Raw genomic sequence first — 20051 nt, forward strand, 5'->3', positions numbered from 1 at the left:
TCTGATTTATTATTTACTATTGATTAGAGCCTAGGTATTTTCTACTCTGTTAAAGTTAATGGCAAGCTTGTAGTCTGACACAGAGATGTTATTGGAAAAGAATCTTAAAGTTACAGTTTTATCACCTTGGACAATCACCCAGCTTTGTATCTACCTTAGCTGTCTCTTCTCAGCAGCCCTTTTATTTCAGACTGTATAAAATCACCACACCCACATTCTCTTCTGAATGGTGTTGCCAATCCTAGTGGTTGTCTCGTTAAAAAGTTAAATCCAGTTGTGACATATGTGCATCTTTCCTCATGTTTTCTCTCACACATACATTCTCTTTCTCATACACACACACACACACACACACACACACACACACACACACACACACACACACGAGAGAGAGAGAGAGAGAGAGAGAGAGAGAGAGAGAGAGAGACAGACACACAGACAGACACACAGACACACAGACAGACACACAGACAGAGAGGGAGGGAGGGGTGCGAGGGAGGGAAAAAGGGAGGCAGGCAGGCAGGCAGACAGACAGAGAATTTGAGAATTTGCTTTGGACCCACTCCTCCCGCCATGTTTAATTACTCCTTCCTACTTGGCCCCTTTGTTCTCTTCCCCTGTAACCCCCCCCCCCCCCCCCCCCCCCCCCCCCGTGCCTCCATCCTGCCCTGCTTCCTGGCCTCTGTTCCTGAGCATCCTGAGAGTACTTCCCCAGCTCTTGGACTCCACCTATAAGTAAAGCAAGTCACATTCCAGGTCTAAGATGTCTGGTGAGGACCGAGAGGGTGTATCTGTGTTCTCTGGGTGGGTGTTTTGCCTCAGTGACAATCATGTAGCTGTCATTATCTTCAGAGATTAGTGTGGGTTTCTGGCAGGCACTGTTCTTGGCATTGTTAGAGACTTGGCTCTCTGGAATGGGCTTCTCAGCCTTTCAAAGTTATTATCTTTCCTCCTGCCCACCTCCGCCCTCACCTGCCACCAGGGAAAAAAGACTCACATTTGCTGTCACAGATAGCTTAGTTTTCTTGGGGACTGTAGGGCACCTTGTATATTAAAAAGAGGTCATTAGCTCTTCGACTTTGTCTGACTCCAGACTCTGCTTTCTGTACTTCAGACAAAGTTTGAGAACCTGTCATCGGAGTGATCCCTTTAGTTTATGCGAGATAGAAATGAGATGAGACACAGGGAATGTCAGAGAAGGTCTAGGAGAGAAATGCCAGGATGCTAGAGAATGCTTGTCTTCTGTTTAGAAGGCAATTGTGAAGACAAACTGAGAGGAAAACAGGTGTATGCTCACTACCCCCAACTCTGCATTTTTCAGATCCTTGTTAGAGGAGGAAACGAGTGCAGGACCTAAGGTGGAGAAGCAACAAAGGGTAGGCTGGTGCTTGAGGCACCTGGTCTGGGCACTGTCCCCTTACAATTCGATGCACACACCTGTAAGTTCACATGTCTGTGCCACCACTTCCAAGACGAGTCACAGGTTTCAGATCTAGGTATTCGTGGTTGAGCTTTGGGGAGAAAAGCTGAATGTGCACGTGAGTGGAGTGTTTGTGGAAGGAACTCTCCCAGCACAGGTCAGGAAAACAGCAAAGCTGGCCTCACATTGAGCAGATGCTTATGTTATAGATGTGGCATAAGTTAGAATATAATAGAAAGGTTTCCCTGTGTGAAGCCATGTTCCTACCTATCACTGCATCCTATCTTCCTGGAAGAAGAGGAAAATGGTTCAACTCTAAGAAAAAATTTATGCCAATCCCTTGAGTGAAGAAGAAAAACACGAACCAATCTCATGTGGAGATGCCTGCCAGAACCATTCTGAAGGGCAGCCTGGTGCTGGTGTAGGGGAGGTCACAATACCCTGCCCTGGGCAAAGATAAAGGAAGGCGAATGCAAGGCAACTGAGGGAAATCTTTGCTAACTGATCCTGGATTAGCGCAAAGAGAAAGCCCCTTTAGGACGTTTAGAAATCTAGGGTGGAACCCTAGAACATAAAGAAATGAAACCATGGCATTCAGCTCATCTACCCTCCCAGGACTAGACCAAACCACTTGGTTTTTGTCTAAGAAAGTGTTTCAAGTCAAAATAGTAGAGTTGCACCTCTATCTTGAAGACACAGCCATTTTGAGAGTGGGAGAAGAATATTTCCAAGAGTTAGAAGTCTGTAAGTTGACCAGAGTTGGTCAGTTTCACAAGCATAGGAGACATGGCATTGGGACCGTCACTCTTTCTTTAGTTCAAATTGACAGGTAATGCTAATTCATCAGTTCATCTTCACAACAAAGAAGTTTCAGAAATTCTTAGCTTTCTAGGTTGATAGAATCAATTGCTTGGACTTGGCTCTTGGGTCAAAATACACTTCTCCTTGTTGGTTAAGAACACAGAAGAGGTTCCACATATACACATTTTAGAGGTTCATCTCTGTGTTTTATTTTAGCTGAATGGAAACTCAGAAGACTGTATTTTACATGTAGAGTACATCTACTTATACTTGATGAAACTTCATGTGAGAGATAGGATGGGAAGGCAGCCCATTAGCAACAACTCTTGAGAGTGCCATGAATGAATGCATTACCTGGAGATCAAGGGAGTGTTTTTGCTATGATTGTTCACTCTGTTGCCTCCAGAGGGGAAATGATCCTCCGAGGCCTCTGCTACACAGAGCTCCAGCCATGCTGAACAGAGAGGAAATGTTGTAGGCTATGTTTTAATGATGGCTCAGATGCTTGCTTCTCAAAACCCAGCAGAATCACAGGGAGTTAATACGTCCATAGCAGGTGGCTCGCCATCACTGTTTCTCTGGTCCAGGCTTCCAGGAAAATGACTGGATCACCCCAGGATGGTGTGCTTTGAAGCATTGCTTTCTAAGTGACAATGACACAAAACCACAGTGGCCTCAAGTTTCAGCAGCCCCGAAAAACCTGCTCAGGGACTTCGACTCTCTTAGTGTCCATGTTATTAGAAATGATTTAATCTCTCTTGTTTAAGAATTAAAAGTTCAAGAGCTAAGTGCATTCTGTTGTTATTGATGGTGAGCCAGTAGGAGATATTACTCAGGGTTTCAGTCACTGGTATTTTGTGAAAGAACCATCAAGAAAAACAATCGTTTTAGAAATACGTGTGATTCTCAGGAGAAAAAGAATCTAAGCTTCTACTCTGAAAAAGAAAAAAATCAGTTGAGCTGTGAAATCCCTCCTGGGAGAGAAAAGTTGTGAAGAATGAAAGTTGGAAAGATATTATTCTTCTAGGATTCACTATCTGCTTATTGGAAGAAAAGGAAACTTGGTGGGCTCAGGTACTAGTTGAGGGAAGTTCACACCTTGAGGTTAGGTGTGTAAGTTCATGTGCAGAGTCCCAGTGTTAACCACTCCTGGTTAATATTAGCTTGGAACATCCTCCAATGCTGTGTGCATTTCAGTCCTGATCCAACCCCCTAATCGTCACAACCAAGTTCAAAGTCATTATCATTTCACTCTTTATAGACAAATCTCATGAGAGACTCGGAGATAAAGCCTGGCTGAGAAGCTGGAAGTGCAAAGATACTCAAAGGGAGCTTTCGGGTCTAGTCTGGGATAAAGAAGGACTGATGATGTCACTGTTCAGAGTTCTTGTGTATTGTGAACTCGCTTACTTAGTTATCTCAATTCGATCCCACGACTCGACGCCTCTGTTCTTGTCATTTATGCCAGTAAGACACACAGCCCCAAAGATCTAAATGAGCAAAGCTAGGACCCTGGGCCACCAAAAATAGGATAGGAGGGTAGGTACATGGAGGGATGTCAGGGAGTAGAAACTGGACTGCAGGTCATTGAGACACTAAAAACATTGGGGTAACCAATGTATGCTATATCTAATTACACTGAGATATGTGAAATAGTCCCATATTCTCTTTTTATTTAATATTACATTTTATTTACTAATTATGTGTATGGGGGAGGTTGCATGTCAATGAACATGTGTAGAGGTCATAGGACAACTTATAGGAGTTGGTTCTCTCCTTCAGTGTGTAATAGAGGGATTGAGGTCAGGTCCTCCGGCTTGGCAGCAAGCGCCTTTACTCACAGTGTCATCTCAGAAACCTTATGTTTTTACTGTAGCTCTCTGTAGCCTTTCCTTAAATGAAATGATGCCCAAATAATTAGTTTGGGCCATTTTATGTGGGATGACTGCATGAACTTGGCTAATTTAAAATTCTCAATTTGAGTAAATGGTATGATAGTCAATCTTTATAATTTTGCAGCCATTTCACCTGGCATGGAATAGCTGCCTGGGAACTGCTGAGAGTCATCCTAATGTTGGCGTGCTTGGGGGATTAGAGATGGCATAAGAGGAGATAGCAGGCTTGGGGCTCAGCCACATCTGCCATCGCTCATATTCTGGGTATTGCTTTGGAAAAGACTTCTGAATCTCTCATGCTCTTCTTTGGATGAAGGCTGGCCTAGGAAGCCATGTGTGGTTTCAGTAAGCAGAGATGACGGGCTACTGTATCTAAGAGCACCATACTGAACCAGTAAACATAGATAACTGAGTTACCTTCAGAATGCCGGTTCATACTGAAAGCTCTTGGGTTTCTCTAAGTGAGGAACAGCTGCGATTTTACGGTACCACCCTGTAAACATATACATTCCCATTCCCAAGCCCACTTTGAAGAAATTGAAGTCTGGAGTAGGTTGAAAGTGTCAAATCTGTCCCTCTTATTCTCACTTTCGTCTCTGGAAAACTCTGAAGAGGGTTGAGTGGCAGCCACACATGCTACATCTTTGAACAGATGCACAGCCTGGTGCTCCATGGCCTGCAACCACAAATCCACACAGGGCGACCAGGCACAAAGGCTGTAAAAGAACCTGTATCCACCGGTTGCAGTTGCTTCCTTTTCATGGATCCCCAAATTACTTGTGGGGAGTAAACTGGTAACCAAGCAAATCTTCCCCTTATGCAAGACAAACAGGGAAAACAAAAGGCAAAAAGGCAAATGAGAAGCTGATGCCATCCAGAACAGAGCCTGCCACATGGTCTGCACTGATTTCTCAGTCTTGACGTGCCCCCAAAGCAGATGGCATTTGTTGGGCACAGTCAGATGCACCCAGACGGCTCATATGGTTCATTCCAAATAGCCTGCCTACTTGGAAATGGCAAAGTTCCCTAGAGATGCCAGTGTGGAAGGGCCCAACCCCTCAACTAGCACCACAAATACAGCATGTGTTTGCTCTTCTATTTCTCTGAGCTCTGTGCTATATGCTGCAGAAATAACAGTTAAAATACAGCTAAATATTCATGAAATGATTGGGCAGGTAAAAACAGATGACTGGCTTTGTTAAGTCCCATGGGGTCCACGTGTGCAACCTGAGAGGAAAGGCAAGGAACACTTCACTGCTAAGTGTGTTAGCAGAGAAGATCTCCCAGAGGAGGTGGTCACCGGCTGGAATCACAAAAGATGAATGAGCCAGAGAGCAGGGTTGTTTGACAAACAAAAGGATGCTGCTATTCCAGTAGGGTGAACATCATACCAAAGACCCAGAGACACTTGTAGAAAAAATACTGAGTGTAGTAGCTGAGATTACCGGTGAGGAAATATTCATGCACTCTTCCTCAGCTCCTCCAGAAATCTCTTGGAATGCAACTTGACTTTGGACTGGGAAGAGAACTTGCTTGGGCCATCGCTATGTGAGTAGACATGATGCTAGCAGAGGTTTAGTATGAGCTTGTGTATTTGGCCTTCACCTTCTCATGTCACTGTGAAGACATCATGTCTTGGAAAGCTCTGTATCTAATAGCAAAGAGGTGTGTCTAGATTAGACACAGACTTGACCTCAGCCCAAACCTCCAAACTTCAAAAGCTAACAGACCTGTGTTCTTAGTGTAACCGATCAATGACCTCTGGGCTCGTTTTGCTATTGAGCTGCAGTAGAAATCCAGGCAAAGAAGAGGGAGAAAGGAAGCTGGAGAGGGAAGAAACTACCTCAATCGAGTGAAACAGCTACAGTAAAGAAGCCGAGGAAGACGAGGCTCTGAGTTATGAGGTCCAGGCTTCCCTTTGATGATCACGCCGCAACTCATGCCTAGCACTTGGCATAGGTTTTAGTGCATAGTGACTGTTTAGCAGACTGATAGATCAGGAATCCAAGGGAATATGCTGTGCATGCAACAAAGGCTCTCAGCATCTCTGGACTGGGTAGGCACCACAGCCGAAGTTTCAACTAGGTCTATAGCCTAGAGATGTGTTCAAGTTCACAGAGTAGTCATACACATGTACTCGGATTAATAAATACTTGGATGAATATGAGTGGTGAGTCAGGATTCATATTTGAATTATATTTAGTCTAAAATGAAATAAGCCTCCACTAGCTAATATTGTGCATCATGAAAGGCCCAGTTACCAGGATCAAAAATATGTACCCAGTAAACACTTATTTAGCACTCAGTGTGTGTGTAATACATTGGCAGATCTTGAAAGATAAAAGCAGACTCTTTAAAATGGCCTTTTAGGAGTAAAGATATAAATGCAATTGTGTTTCAGGCATATTGTCACCATAATCCACTGTTGAGCCAACCTCATAATAGCCAATGCTGTGGCTTTGCCTTGAGAGGATCTTTCTTAGGGTAAAGCAGACTAAACTATTCTCAGAGTCTCTAGATTAGCAAATCCAAAAGGTTCTCAGTGCTACTGAGGATCTCACAAGGGAACATGCCAAATAAAACAGCAGCAGCAGCAGCAGCAGCATCTCCTGGCAAGGTTGGAGGTAATTTGCATCTCAGTCTCTCCAGGCACTCTGGAGAAGCCTCTGTGGAGAATGAAGCCAAACAGACAGTCTGAGAAAAGACAGCAGGATCAAAGGGGCTGAGGGAGAAGGGCAGGAGGCCAGTGGTATGAGGATGGGCACGCACACTGCAGAAAGATAGTATCATAGATGCAATTGTCAACGATGTCACAGCGCTGAATCCTGCCCTGCGCCCTCTTTGAAAAAGGTGACTTTTACCTTCCTGCCATCTCAAGGGCTGGTGACCGTCGTCAAAGCAATACCACATGGCTCACAAGGCCTCGTCATAGGAGACAGAGTTTCCATGTGAGTCTCTTGTGATACCTTTGGAGCTCCGAGCCACAGGCTGCAGTGTTGCATGGAATCGCAGACCACTTCGCTCGTGAGTACATATTTGGACCCCAGTTCCAGCACAACTGCCAGGCTCACAGCAGCTTTGGGAGATTCCAGGTCCCAGGGCCAGTATCTTTAACCTTTGCATGTTGCTGGTAAGAAACCCTGGCCTAGTTTGCTTTCTGCTGCTGTGATAAACACCGTGTCCAAAAGTCACTAGAGGAAGAAAGTTTTTACTTTCGATTACAGTCAGTCATGAAGGAAAGTCAGGACAGGAACTCCATGCAGGAACCTGGAGGCAGGAACCTCCAGAGACCATGGAGGAAAGCTGCTTACTGTTTGATCCCCATAGCTTGCTGAATTTGATTTCTTATACAACCTAAAAAACCACCTGCCCAGGGGTCGTACCACCCACATTAGACTGGACCCTCCTGCATCACTAATGAAGAGCTGTCCCACAGACTTGCCTACAGGCCAGTGTGATGGAAGCATTTTCTCAGTTGAGGTTCTCTCTTCCTATATTACTCTAAGTTTGTGTCAAGTTGATAAACAAACAACAACAAAAACCAACCAACCAATCAACCAACCAACCAACCAACCAACCAATCAACCAACCAAAAAACCAACCAACCAACCAACCAACCAACCAACCAACCAAACAAACAAACAAACAAAACAATTAGAATGGGGACAATTGTGCCCTTTGTGCCCCTTGTAACACCCACTGACTCTGCCATGCCTCACTAGGTATAGGGTACTTGTTACACAGCAATAGACTGCTGGAAGAAGAGTATGGTGGGGACAGCATTCCAAGTGTTTTCCTGTACCTCTAGGAGTGGATAACTAATAACTCCTCTATTCCCCACAAGGAGGAAGAGTCTCTACCTCCCAGTCCTCAGGCAGAAAGAAAAGCAAATGAAAGATGTCCAGATAGGTTTTGTTGTTCAGGACCTAGAATGGGGCTCATCCATTTAGAACAGCAGTTCTCAACTGAAGTGAGTTTTGTCCCCCAAGGAGAAGTTGGCAAAGTCTGAAGACATTTTGGAGCATCACAAGTTGAGGGGGAGCTGTGCTGCTGTTGTGTAGTGGGTAAGGGCCAGGAGTGCTGTCCTGTCCAGGGCTGCCAATAACAGATAATCATCCAGTCCACAATATCAGTCATGTTGAGATTGAAAAATTCTACTTTAGAAGATAGCAACTACTGAGTGCCAAGTGCTCTGCTAAGAATGTACCATTTCACAGAGGAATGTTACCTGGGCCAGGAAGACAAACGGATGACAAAGCATGATTGAAGCATCTTGCTGGTCTTTCAGGTAACAAATGAAGCGGCATCTGCAGGCTGTCTAGCCCAGGGTACCCAGCCCACACACCACCCTTCTCCAGCAGGCTCCCTTTCAAGTGGCATCATTAGCCACCTGTTCTTAGACTCACTCTGGAGAACGACTTCTTTTGCAAAACATATATATTCATTACAGATAGTGGATTTTCAGATTGTGTGTCGGCTGCAGGTGGCCAGGAAACCCACTGTAGTAAAAACATCTAATTTCTGTGTGTTACTCACTTGCTTCTTTGTCAAAAACCTAATGAAGGTGGGGAGAAGGAGGATGCTGTGACAATTGACTCCTTTATTCCAGGACAATTGAACAGGATGCACCTGGTTCTGTGCCGGAGAAGACTGGCAATCGGAGCAGAAGGAGACACTGTCCTCCAAACTGCTAGGGTGTTTTCACATGGCTGGATGAGACTCTCCTTCAGTGAGATTTACGCCCTGTTTACCTTCAGCTTGAGGAGAAAGTGCCTGCAAGTCCCCTTCCCTTTACAGGCAGGGCAGAGATTTTCCAGGCTGATTTATGGGCCTGCTCATGCGACACTATAAGAAGTTATTTTGCATGATACACCCTCTGTGAGGCAGGCAGCATGGTCGAAGGTGCCCAGCTGGAACCCAGGATAGAGAAGCTACACATATCCCCAAGGGACTTCTGGAGGAAGGGTGTCCCATGGTGCTGAAAATCATGACAGAACAAGAGAGGAGGAGGACAATGGATGGCCGAGACTGCCGATGTTTCTCCAAAGTGAAAGTGGCCTTTCTGTCATCAGGTAATACAGGAGAACAGAAAGGACATAAAATACAATATGGAAAAGGCCGTGGAGAAACCCGACAGACACGACTCCTGCTGGGCATCAAGGTCAACCACATCCACAGTGATCAACAGACAGGTTCCCTGAGAGGATGAGGGGAAGAGGGCGCCATCTTTAAGGGTCCCCCCCCCACACCATAATTCGGTTTTAATCATGAGAAAGCTCTGAGGCAAATGACAATTGAGAGCCATTCTCCAGTTCCTCAAGACACCTCACTAGGACTTCAGAATTCTCAGTCATCAAAATCAAAGGAACTCTCACCAACTGTCACAGCCAAGAGGAGCCTGAGACGTGGGGACTGTCTGGAATGTAAGGTCCTGGATGTGGTTCAGAATCAAAAGAAAGACATTAACTGGCAATTAAGGAAATCTGAGTGAGCGCTAACATTAATTAATAATAACATATAAACAATACTGACTCACTGATTATATCAAATATTTCCTAGTGGTATTAGGTAGACATAACAGGGTAAATGAAATAGGGTTTATGAAAATTCTATGTACTGTCACTTGAAAAAAATCCTGTAACTCTAAGCTTACTTTGTTATTTTTTTTAAAATAAAGTTGTTTAAACATCAATGGGAAACGAGAGTGTCCATAATGTTATCTTCTTCACAGAGCTGTTAATCACACGGCTACTTCTGTATTTATAAAAATTCACATATTTCTAACCAAATTCACCAAACATGGAGTTATTCTTTACTGAGAGGTGATTTTTTTTTGTTTGTTGTTTGTTTTGTTTTTGTTTTTTCCAACTCTCTTAAAAGAGGTTCCCTGGCCCTCCTTTGCAAGCCTGGCCAGCATACATTCCCACCAGGTTTTGTATCCAAGGGAAGGCAAATACATGTAAGATATATGTTAAAACTGAAAGAAAGCCACACTTCACAAACTAGCCTAGGCCGAGACAAAACGCATGTGTCAGGACATCTGCTGAGCAAGAGCCAGGTTAACAGGAACAAAGGACAGAGGGTTATCGGAGGAGCAGGATTGGTCCCTACACTGCCCCCTGGTTCATGGCACTCACTCCACAAGGAGCTCCTGATTCTGACAGAAATGCTGCGTCTATCCAGTCCCATCACCAGGATAGGAAGCCAGGGTTCAGAAGGATGTTTGTGCTTTGCCCAAATCATGACTTAATACACGGCGGTGGAGTCTGAATCTCCAAAGCTGGGCTTCTTCTGCACAACGCAGCCTTGATGCTGGGGCCCAGTCAAAGTTCTCCACACAAGGAAACTGGAGCCCCGTTTGCTAACCTGCCGTGTGCGTTGTTTTCACAGGGTCTGAATATATGGGTGGGGCTTGCAGCCCATGTGCATCCCGGGGAGCCACAGGGCAGATGGTTCAGCTAAGGACTGTAACTTCTAAGCCTCTGCTCTAAGGCCCGATGGGCTCGGAGAGGGCTCAGCGGCTGATAGGATGCTGAGATCCCAGGGTTCCAGCCTCGGGGGTCTCACTCAATACGTCCTTTATGAGCCGGAAGCTGATTTCAAGTTTCTCAGGTGAAATCGGATTTAGGATTTCCTGAGATGGTCCGTCCCCTCTCGATTTAAATTTCTAAGAACAATTGATTAGCAAATTAAATCCCTGTAATTAATCTTCACAAATCTCACTGTAATTCCAGTGGGTCTCTTCTGGCTTTCTTACTATCCTTTCCTTGGAGAAAGAGGTTAAGTGTGTGTGTATGTGGGGGGGGGGGGGGGCGAGTTGTATGTGTGTGATGTAGGTGCATGTGGTTATATATCTGTATGTGTGTTGTTTGAGTGTGTGAGTGTATGTATGGGTGTGTGTGTATGTGTGAGGTATGTACATGTGGTGTGTGTGTGGGTGCATGTGTGTATGTATATACGTGTTGTGTGTGTATGTGTTATGTGTATATGTATGTATGTGTATATGTGTGTGATTGTATGTGTGTGTATGCATATGTGTATGTGTGGTGTGTATGAATATGTGTAGTATATGTGTGTGTATGTGTGATATGTGTGCATGTGTGTATGTATGTGTGTGAATGTGTGTATATACATGTATGTGTTTATATGTATGTGTATGTGATTATGTATGTGTATGTATGTGTGTGTATGTGAGTAGTTTATGTGTGTGTATGTATGTATGTGTGTGTGTGTTTGCATACATGCACGTGTGCCTCTTGTAATTTCAGAAAAGCATCAGCAGTTCAAACGAGAAGCATCTCTGAGATTCATCAGCCCACCCCTTATGATACAAATGAGATCCAAAGTGCATGCTGAACCCTGGACTCTCCACTTCAAAAGCAAGGGAGCAGATGGTGTGGCTGTCGGCCACACCCACTGATGAGGGCATGGGTGTGTTGGGGGTTGCTGCTCTGCTGAGATAAGATACTGTGTCATACAACACATTCTCATTTTCTCCTAAAAGAGCAGCGTATGTGGGCTGTGCCTGCTGGCCAGAGCCTTCATCTCTGCTACTTCCCTCATTAGAGAGCAGCACACACATCCCACCCTACGGTCTGGAGGAGCAGACAAGCTCAGTGCACAGTAGATTAAGGAAGCAACAAGCTGGCTGACAGTGGGTCAGGGAGGAGCCCACATCTATACAGAGAGTTCTTTGTGGCTCCCAAGGAAGAATGGCTCACATGTCCCTTTCAGTTCCCCGTGATGCGTGCTCCTGGTGTCACTCAGCAAAAGCCCCTTGGAGACCAATGCTCAGACCAAAGCACCAACATCACTTGGCCTTCACAGAGTTATCCAACATGGGGTCCCTACAAATAAGATTCCTGTGAGTGAGTACCTGGCAATTCTGAGAAAGTACCACTTACTGAGTGGAGACACATGGGTCCTAGGACATAGCTTTTCAAATAAGAGAATGCACAGAGAAGTGGGAGGCAAGCTAGGGTGGTCCCTTCTCCAGAGCCAGTAGTCAATGACTTTCAGCACTGGCTGAACTTATTAGCAACAAGTTCCCTTGAAATTCAGACCCTGGGGCTCCACCTCAGATTTGCTGATTTTAAAGTTCTGGAGGAAAAGTCCAAATAACTACATTTTCAAGAATCTAGAGTCAAGAGCTCAGGCTTTGAAGTCAGGCTGCCCCATGTCCTGGTTAGGCAAAAGATCTCCTGTGTCTATAGCATGCACATCATGCTAGTGTCCACCTACATTGGTTAGCTTCACATTGCTATAATAAAATAATTGACTCAGAAGGGAGAACTTAAAGGTGATAATTCACTTATAAGGGAAAGGGAATAGTAGCTCACAATTCTGAAGGCTCTAGTCCAAGATCACAAGAACTCATTGCTTTGGGCCTTTGCCAGATGGTAACAGCTGTGGGTGCATGGTACAGCAGACTGCTCACCTCAGGGCCAGGAAGACAATAACTAAATAGAAATAAAGAAGGGCCATCTGCTGGGGTCCCATAATACCCCCCCAAGTACACACTTCTGTGGCCTAAAGACCTCTCATAAGGGTCCGCCCCAACCCAGCCAAAATTCCCAATTGCTCCTAGAGTGCCACCCTGAGAACTAATATGTTGAAACATTGGTCTTTGAGGGACGCTCGTCCAAACCATAGCATCAGTCCACGCAGAAGTTATCCTAAGCAGAAAGTTAAGCGTGTTTCATAAACAAACTCCTCAACTAGCTCTAGGCTCAGTTACTACTATGAGATATCCTAAAAATGACAATGCCAATCAAATGTCAACTAGTGGAACTTTAGGCTCCACGACACCTTAATCATGGTTCAATCAAGGCTCAGGAAATCAGACTAACAGCTACTATGCTCTCCATCATGAAACTTGTACCTTCATGAGCTGTGACGCCCAACAACATTGCCTTTCCTCACGGAACTGCAGTTGTGAAGGTGCTTGATCTTATTTGTCCTAGGGCTGAGTTGCATTATCCTGTCTGAAACCCTAATCCCTCAGTACTGATAAGTATGACCTTGCTTGGATACAGAGACTTTGCAGTTCATCCAATAGAGAGGAGAACATCATACCCACCCCTAATCTAGTATAATGGGTGTCTTTAAGAAAATGGTAAATTTGAACACAAAGAAAGACTTGTTCAATTTAGCATGGTGGCACATGTTTGTAATACTAACATCTGGGAAGTAGAGGCAAGAGGACCAGGAACTCAAGGTCATGGCACATTTGAGGCAACCTGAGATACATAAACCTCAGTCTCACAAAAACCAACCAATAAACAAACCAACGAACCAACCAATGAACCAACCAACCAACCAACCAACCAACCAACCAACCAAAAGCAATAACAACAAAATCCCAAAGCCATGTTCAAAGAGAAGACAACGTGAAGACAGGGGAAAAGGCATCTATAACCCAAGGAAAGCCTGCATGCTCCCAGGCCCTTCCCTCTCGGTCCTCAGACGGAGCCAATTGTGATGAACCTGGAACTTGGACTTCAGGTACCAGAACAGCAAGACAGTATATTTCTCTTACTTAAGTCACCGAGTTGGTGTTTGTCTCAGCAGCCCTGGGAAATGAAAACCCCCAACAACCTACAGTCACCTATGGGCTTCTGCGGCCATGAAAAGCCTGGAATTCCAATTTCAAACTTGCAGATGTCAAGTTCCTCAACTGTGTGTCCAGGCATGGCTTGCTGAACCCCAGCAGGGACAGTGGCCCTCCTGGACCAGCAATAATGCTACTCATGGGAGGAGGTGACTGCATACTTTTTCTATGGGCTTTCATCCTCCCGGGAGATAGGGAGTGAGGAGGTCAGCAGCCTCTCCCTTCCTGTGTTCATGCTTGCTGTGCTATCCAGCTCATGGTGGCTCTGGGGCACTCAGCAGACCCTGAGCTTGCTGCACACTGAGGACAGACAATCAAAGCCTTCTGTGGTCATTTTTCTGCAGCACAATTCACATACAGAGCAGCAACAAATGGTTCTGTGAAAAAAAAAAATACAGAAGACCTCCCCATCCAGGGCCTCAGCTTTAATACACCAACAGCAGTTGCTTTACAATAAAACCTTGGCAAGTCTGTGCTGCCCTGACAGGGGTAGGGTGGTAGTGGGGGAAGCTGGAGTGCTGTATGCTTGGCAGAGAGTCAGTTCCAAGCCCCACTTCCATTAGTGGCAGACATCGCTGCAGGATCTGTGTGCTGAGCAGTAGGAGAATCTGCCATGACACATCTCAGAGGATGGGCACTGGAGGCCAGGTACTGGCTGAACCGGAAAACTAGAAACAGTGAGTAAGCCCCTCAGATGGCTCTCAGGGCTCTTTGAAATCCCTCAGACCTTCCTCTCACTACTCCCTGCTTGGGTTTTGACAATGCTGACTAATTGGTTCATTCCACTTGAGTTCCAACCCTGTTTCTGTCACATACCTGCTTGGTGACCTTAGTTCCCACTTCTGGATACTGAAGAGATAAACCTAAACTCTTTGATACCATTAAAGGGATTATGTGAGATAAGTGTCAAGTGCTTCATGGTATTCAATGTTGGTTGCCCAACCAAGATGTTCAGTGAGAACGATGATCAATCATCAGTTCATTCATAAATAACCTGATTTACCAGCATTTAGTCCACAATAACTGCCAATCAACAACAGATGTAGCAATCATCAAAAAGAGCAGTGATTGGCTCTCTCAACTTAGTTCCCCAACTCCAAAACCCAGTCACAGCACTGTCAAAGATTACACTGAAGTTTCCTGGGGCCTACTTGAAGCTAGTGTCTGGAACCCTGGTTCTATGAGGAGAGAATTTCTGACAGCTGCAGAGTTCAAAGAAGTAAAGCCATATGGGGATGCCCACCCCTCCTCAGCCACACAGACACAGTCCTGCTCAAATTTTCTGTCAGTTCACCCCTTCTCCCCTCTTCTTGGAAACACTGAATTTCTTAAGCTCCTGGTCCCATATGCGTGTGACTGAATTAACATTGGTAATGTGAGAACGGTAGCCATCTGACAAGACCATTCGAAGTAAATTTCCTTCTCCCTTCTTATCACAAACAATGGCAAAATGATGAGCAATGTGGCATCTGAGGCTCTGGATTGGTCCTGGTGCCTTTAACTATCTCAGGGACACCAGCTGATTCAGTCCAGATGAGACTTCCAGACCACAGCACATGGAGGGTCCAGGGCATGCAGGAGCCAAGAGTGGGGGTGAGTGGGTGCCCAGCGCCACTGCGACTCAAGTGAAAAAAAAAAAGTCTTTTCAAGTCATCTATGTCTTCCGAGCAGGTCTCTGTCTCTGTCTCCTCAGAGACTCCTTAGCACCTCCTCCCCTACCCAGGTCCTGTGGTAACGAATAGAAAGCAGCTTGTATTTCTCCAACTTTTGCCATCCTAACTGTCCATGATCATTAAATGATAAAGGGATTGTGTCCCTTTATTTTATTTTCTAAGGTCAATGGGAGCTCACAGGTGGCCAGAAACAAGCTGGGTTGCTTGCCTGATGCTTAGATAGTCATCAAGACAGGGGGAAGCCTACCGTGGTATTTTCCCACTCAGCCAGTGAAGAGATCTGACCTCTGAGGCCCCAACCAGGACCACCATCAACAGAAGGGCTGACAGCCCAAGGCCAGGAGCTACTCATCCTCTTGGAAGACACCTTATCTGTGGCTCTACTAACTATGCCCTGGATTTGGCTCCTGCCCTGGATACTCAGGCTCTGAGTCTGCTTGCCCAAAAGGAAGGAAGCCACAAATGATAACGATGATGACACATTCCTGAGGCTCTGGCTACATAGATTCACATCCAGGTCAGTTTTCAGATCGTTGGCATGGGTGTTGGCATGGCACACTTGCTTACTAGTTGATTTCCCATCTACTTCCATTGGCACTCAGCCCAAAATCCAGGGCCCACCTGACCTGCCAGCTCCCAACTCCTTTTTCCCCACAGTGGGTAGCTCTGTCATCTCTCAAGTCTCCCAAGAGTCATTCTGCTGAGAGGCTGGAGGGGCAGGGAACCCCAGTTTTATACTTTTTACCTGCAAAGCTGTTCTGATTCCTCTAGGGCGATTCACTCCATGTCCCATTCATTCTGACACTTAGCAGATCACACCATGATTCTTGTTCATGGGCCTCCCTCTGTAGCTCCGGGGGCCTCCAGGGCAGAAGCCCTCTCCTTCCCTCTGTGCCACCCCCCTACCAAGGCTAGCCCGAGCCCTTGTGCAGAACAGGCTTGCTTGCATGCTTACTGTGTAAACATGACAGTCACCATAAGAGTTGCAATACAAGAAGACAGACCAGAACTTTCAGCTAGGAAGTGACGATGAGGCCACTCTTCCTGCTCTGGCATGTTACTACCTCACAGCTGCTTCCATTTGTCCAGGCGACATCTGAGGAATGAATTATTCTTTAGTGGTTTGAGCAGGTGACTGTCTCTGCTCATTCCAGAAGTTCTTTCTATAATAAATGACAAGCAATGACTTCATGATTACATTTCTCCTTTTGCAGTAACATTGGCATGTTTTTCTTGATGTCCACTTATTATTTATTACTATTACTAGTTTTGAGACAAGATCTCACTATATAGTCCAGGCTAGCCTTGAACTCATGATGCCCCTGTCTTTGCCTTCCAAGTACTGGGATTATAGGAATGTGCCATTGTACTTGGCATTTTTATAAGAATTACATTTCTTAAGGAAGGGACATCTTCCCAGGAATAAGAGCACTGTCACTTTGCAGATGACAAAACTAAGGGCTGAGAATCAGCCACTACACCAAAGGTTAAATGGAGAGCTAAGATAAAGTCAAAAGTCTTCCTCTGCCATCTTGTGCCGCTCTTTCCACAAGACTCTGCAGGTCCTTGATTGAAGCGGCATATCATCCAGACAGAAAATCCATGCGTATTTTTTCATTTTTTCAGGCTTTCTTCCAATCAGCTTAGGACAGTCTCAACAGCAGGCTGAATGTGGAACTACAAGTATCTCTCAGGCCAGTGTTTTAGCCCTACAGCCTGGACTTATTAACTCGCCCACTGTAACTGTGATTATATACTAAGGATCATTTGTCTTCAATGCAATATCCATCATAATAAAATTTCAAAATAACTCATTAAAAATACTATTGTCTGTCTCCTCTCTGACCACGTTAATTGCTATGACGGAACTGGTGGTGAATGAGGATGACACATCTCGTGTGGTGGTCGGGGGTGTCCCAAGGGGCTACATGGGCATTCCTCTTCCAGGACATGAATGTAGGAGACTGGGTAGCAAGAGAGAAGACCCAGAGGGTAATGAGAGCAAGACTGTAGTCAGTCCACAGTACCGAGTTCCCAGGAAAGCTCACATGGGAACACGACAGTAGGTTAAGATATTTGGACTTTACTTTCTAGACCAGGGGAGCTACAAAAAAAGAAAAAAAAACACCCATAGACTCTATATGTTCTATCTGAAAGAAGTCTCAGGAGTAATGTGTTCCACTCATCCATCTTAAAGATTGACATACTGAGACCCAGAGACAGGACGTGTCTTGTGAAAAGTCATATGAGTAGCAAATCAGAGTTCTAATTCAGACAGTCTAAGGGTAGGAATAGATTAGCCTTTAGGGAGATGCCCGAGGTGGAGGATGCTGATCTGCTAGGCATAGAGTCTGTGTGCTTACAGTGAACAAGGCAGAGACACATTAAAAAGAGACCCCAAAGGAGAGCCAGTTGAAAAGGAATCATCCCCTGAGCTTTATCTGTGTCCCATTCAGAATCAGGTCTTCCACCAGGTCCTACAGGCTGTATGGGCTTCTTTAGTCATCTTAGCAGCCCAGCAATGAAAGGCTCATGAACTATGTTGAGATGGAGATTAAGGTTTTAGAGAAGTTTGACAACCATCCTAAATGCACATGAACTTGACTTTGAATGAAGTTCAGTAAGACCCCCAAACTCAATCTTTTCATGCTCAGCTGAACTCCCAAAAGTTTAAAGTTCTGCTAAAGCCTGGAATGAAAGGACAGTGAAAGTCTTTCACCTGTGCAGAGCTAGTTTTTCCTCCTGCCTGTTTGTGCCTGTCTGTGGAGGAAGGGCGAAATGACCTCTCTATAGATTTTTCTCACCATAAGAGGCAATTAAGTTCCCCTGGGAGCTGTTTAGATCAGAAAATCCAGCTTGTACTCTGGGAAAGGCATGCAGGTCAACAGAGGTGATCGCAGCATCTGAATGCCTTCACTGACTCTGCAGCACCCATGATAAGAAGACCAAGTCCATGACCACACTTCTTGTCCACTTGTGACAGACAACTGTTCATCTAAGCACAAAGAAACACAGGTTCTCCATGTGGCTACAGATTTTGAACATGGCATTTCTCCTCTCTGCAAAACATTAGCGTATATAAACCTCACTGAATACATGGCACATCTTCCTGTTCCATGCAAAGTTGGGCTTCAGACTGTTAACGAGCTTTTCCTCTAGGACAGGGGCTTTGTATCCTTTGCCCCCAGCCTTCTCCATGACTTTGCTCTGACTCTGGTTTCTCCTGCAGTGACATTACACAGCACTGCATCCCTGTGTGTTTTTGCCACATCTCTGCACCTTCTGCTCTACCTTCTGCTGATGGTCTCTCCACAGCCCCCACTCACCCCTATGGCTCAGGGTTAAGACATCTCAGGAAACAATATGTCAGTGCTTCCACCAGGGGAGGGACCCTGCCCCTGCTTTCAAGGCCCTGTATGCTCCCATATACTTCCCTTTGTCACTGTGCTGTCATCTATTCTGTTTATTTTGCTTCTTCATCAGAGCAAGGATAGGGCTGATTCATGTCTACAGACCCAGAGCATATTAGTAGAAAACACTGAATGTACTCCTGAAGAGTAAACAGACAATTAAATAACAAATTGGTGAATTCCAGCAATTGGAGGGAAGAAACACAGTGAGATTTGCTTAGGATGCTTACTGACTTGGTGGAGAAGTGATGCCTACAGAATGTGTCTCTCTTTGGAAGGAGACTGAAGGAGGGGGTCATCATTCACCAAGAGCAAATACAGAAACACAGTATCATATGGGGCATGGTAGAAACAGCAGTGACTTGGCTACACTGTTAGGGCTATGGGAGGAAACTAGTTAAGACACAGGGCAGAACCCACATGACTGAGTACCATGGCCATTCTATATGATGTCAAATGTTCCCTCTGTGTAGATGTCAAGCTGAAGCCCCACGTCTGAGAGAATAGTCAGTGATTTTGTGTCAAGGAAAGGGGATCTTTCCTTTGGTAGATGTAGCTCAATACTTGATGATGTTGCTTGGTGAGCAGAGCCAGTGACAGATGTTAAATCTGAGGGTTAGGGTGAGGAGGTGTCTTGTACAATGTCCAATATGCACAGCTATGTATAGATGTCCAACCTTGAGAGGCTAGGACAGAAGTCAAGAGGCCAGACACACAGCTGGAGCCCAGATCCTTGTACAGAACCTGAATTTTTAGAGCTACATGGTTTTTAAATTAAATGAAATATTTTTATTTATTTTTTTTGTGGGAGGGCAAACTGGGGCCTTTGATACTAGATAAATACTCTACCACAGAGTTATGGTCGCAGCCTTATCGGCCTTTCTCTCTGACTCCAAGTCTACAAATCTGTATTTCCCTCCAGAAGTCTTCATGTCGTGAACTTGATGTTGGTGTGGGTTTCCTGAAAGCAGAGCCTGTTATTTGTAATTTTACCATGTCAAAGTTAAAACCTTCCTTAGACAGAAAAGGGGGAGGTACTGTGGGATGTTCTGTATGCTGTGAATGTGTTGCTCTGATTGGTTGATAAATAAAAGGCTGATTGGCCAGTAGCCAGGCAGGAAGTGTAGGCAGGATAAACAGAAAAAGAGAATTCTGGAAACAGGAAGGCTGAGTCAGGAGATGCCAGCCAACCGTCCAGGGAGCAGCATGTAATGGCACACAGGTAAAGTCACGGAATATGTG

General features: G+C 45.2%; 1 protein-coding gene across 1 annotated transcript in view; it reads right to left on the minus strand.

Annotated features, from left to right (window-relative positions):
- The window catches only part of Clstn2 (calsyntenin 2), a 355228-nt gene that overhangs the window by 185757 nt on the left and 149420 nt on the right, over positions 1 to 20051 (minus strand). The window contains exon 4 of the mRNA XM_059269076.1: positions 13137 to 13154. Coding sequence (XP_059125059.1) covers positions 13137 to 13154 — 18 coding nt within the window. The remainder of the gene's footprint in view (positions 1 to 13136; positions 13155 to 20051) is intronic.

Source organism: Peromyscus eremicus, chromosome 7 (genome assembly GCF_949786415.1).
Source record: "Peromyscus eremicus chromosome 7, PerEre_H2_v1, whole genome shotgun sequence".
NCBI classification, from domain to species: Eukaryota; Metazoa; Chordata; class Mammalia; order Rodentia; family Cricetidae; genus Peromyscus; species Peromyscus eremicus.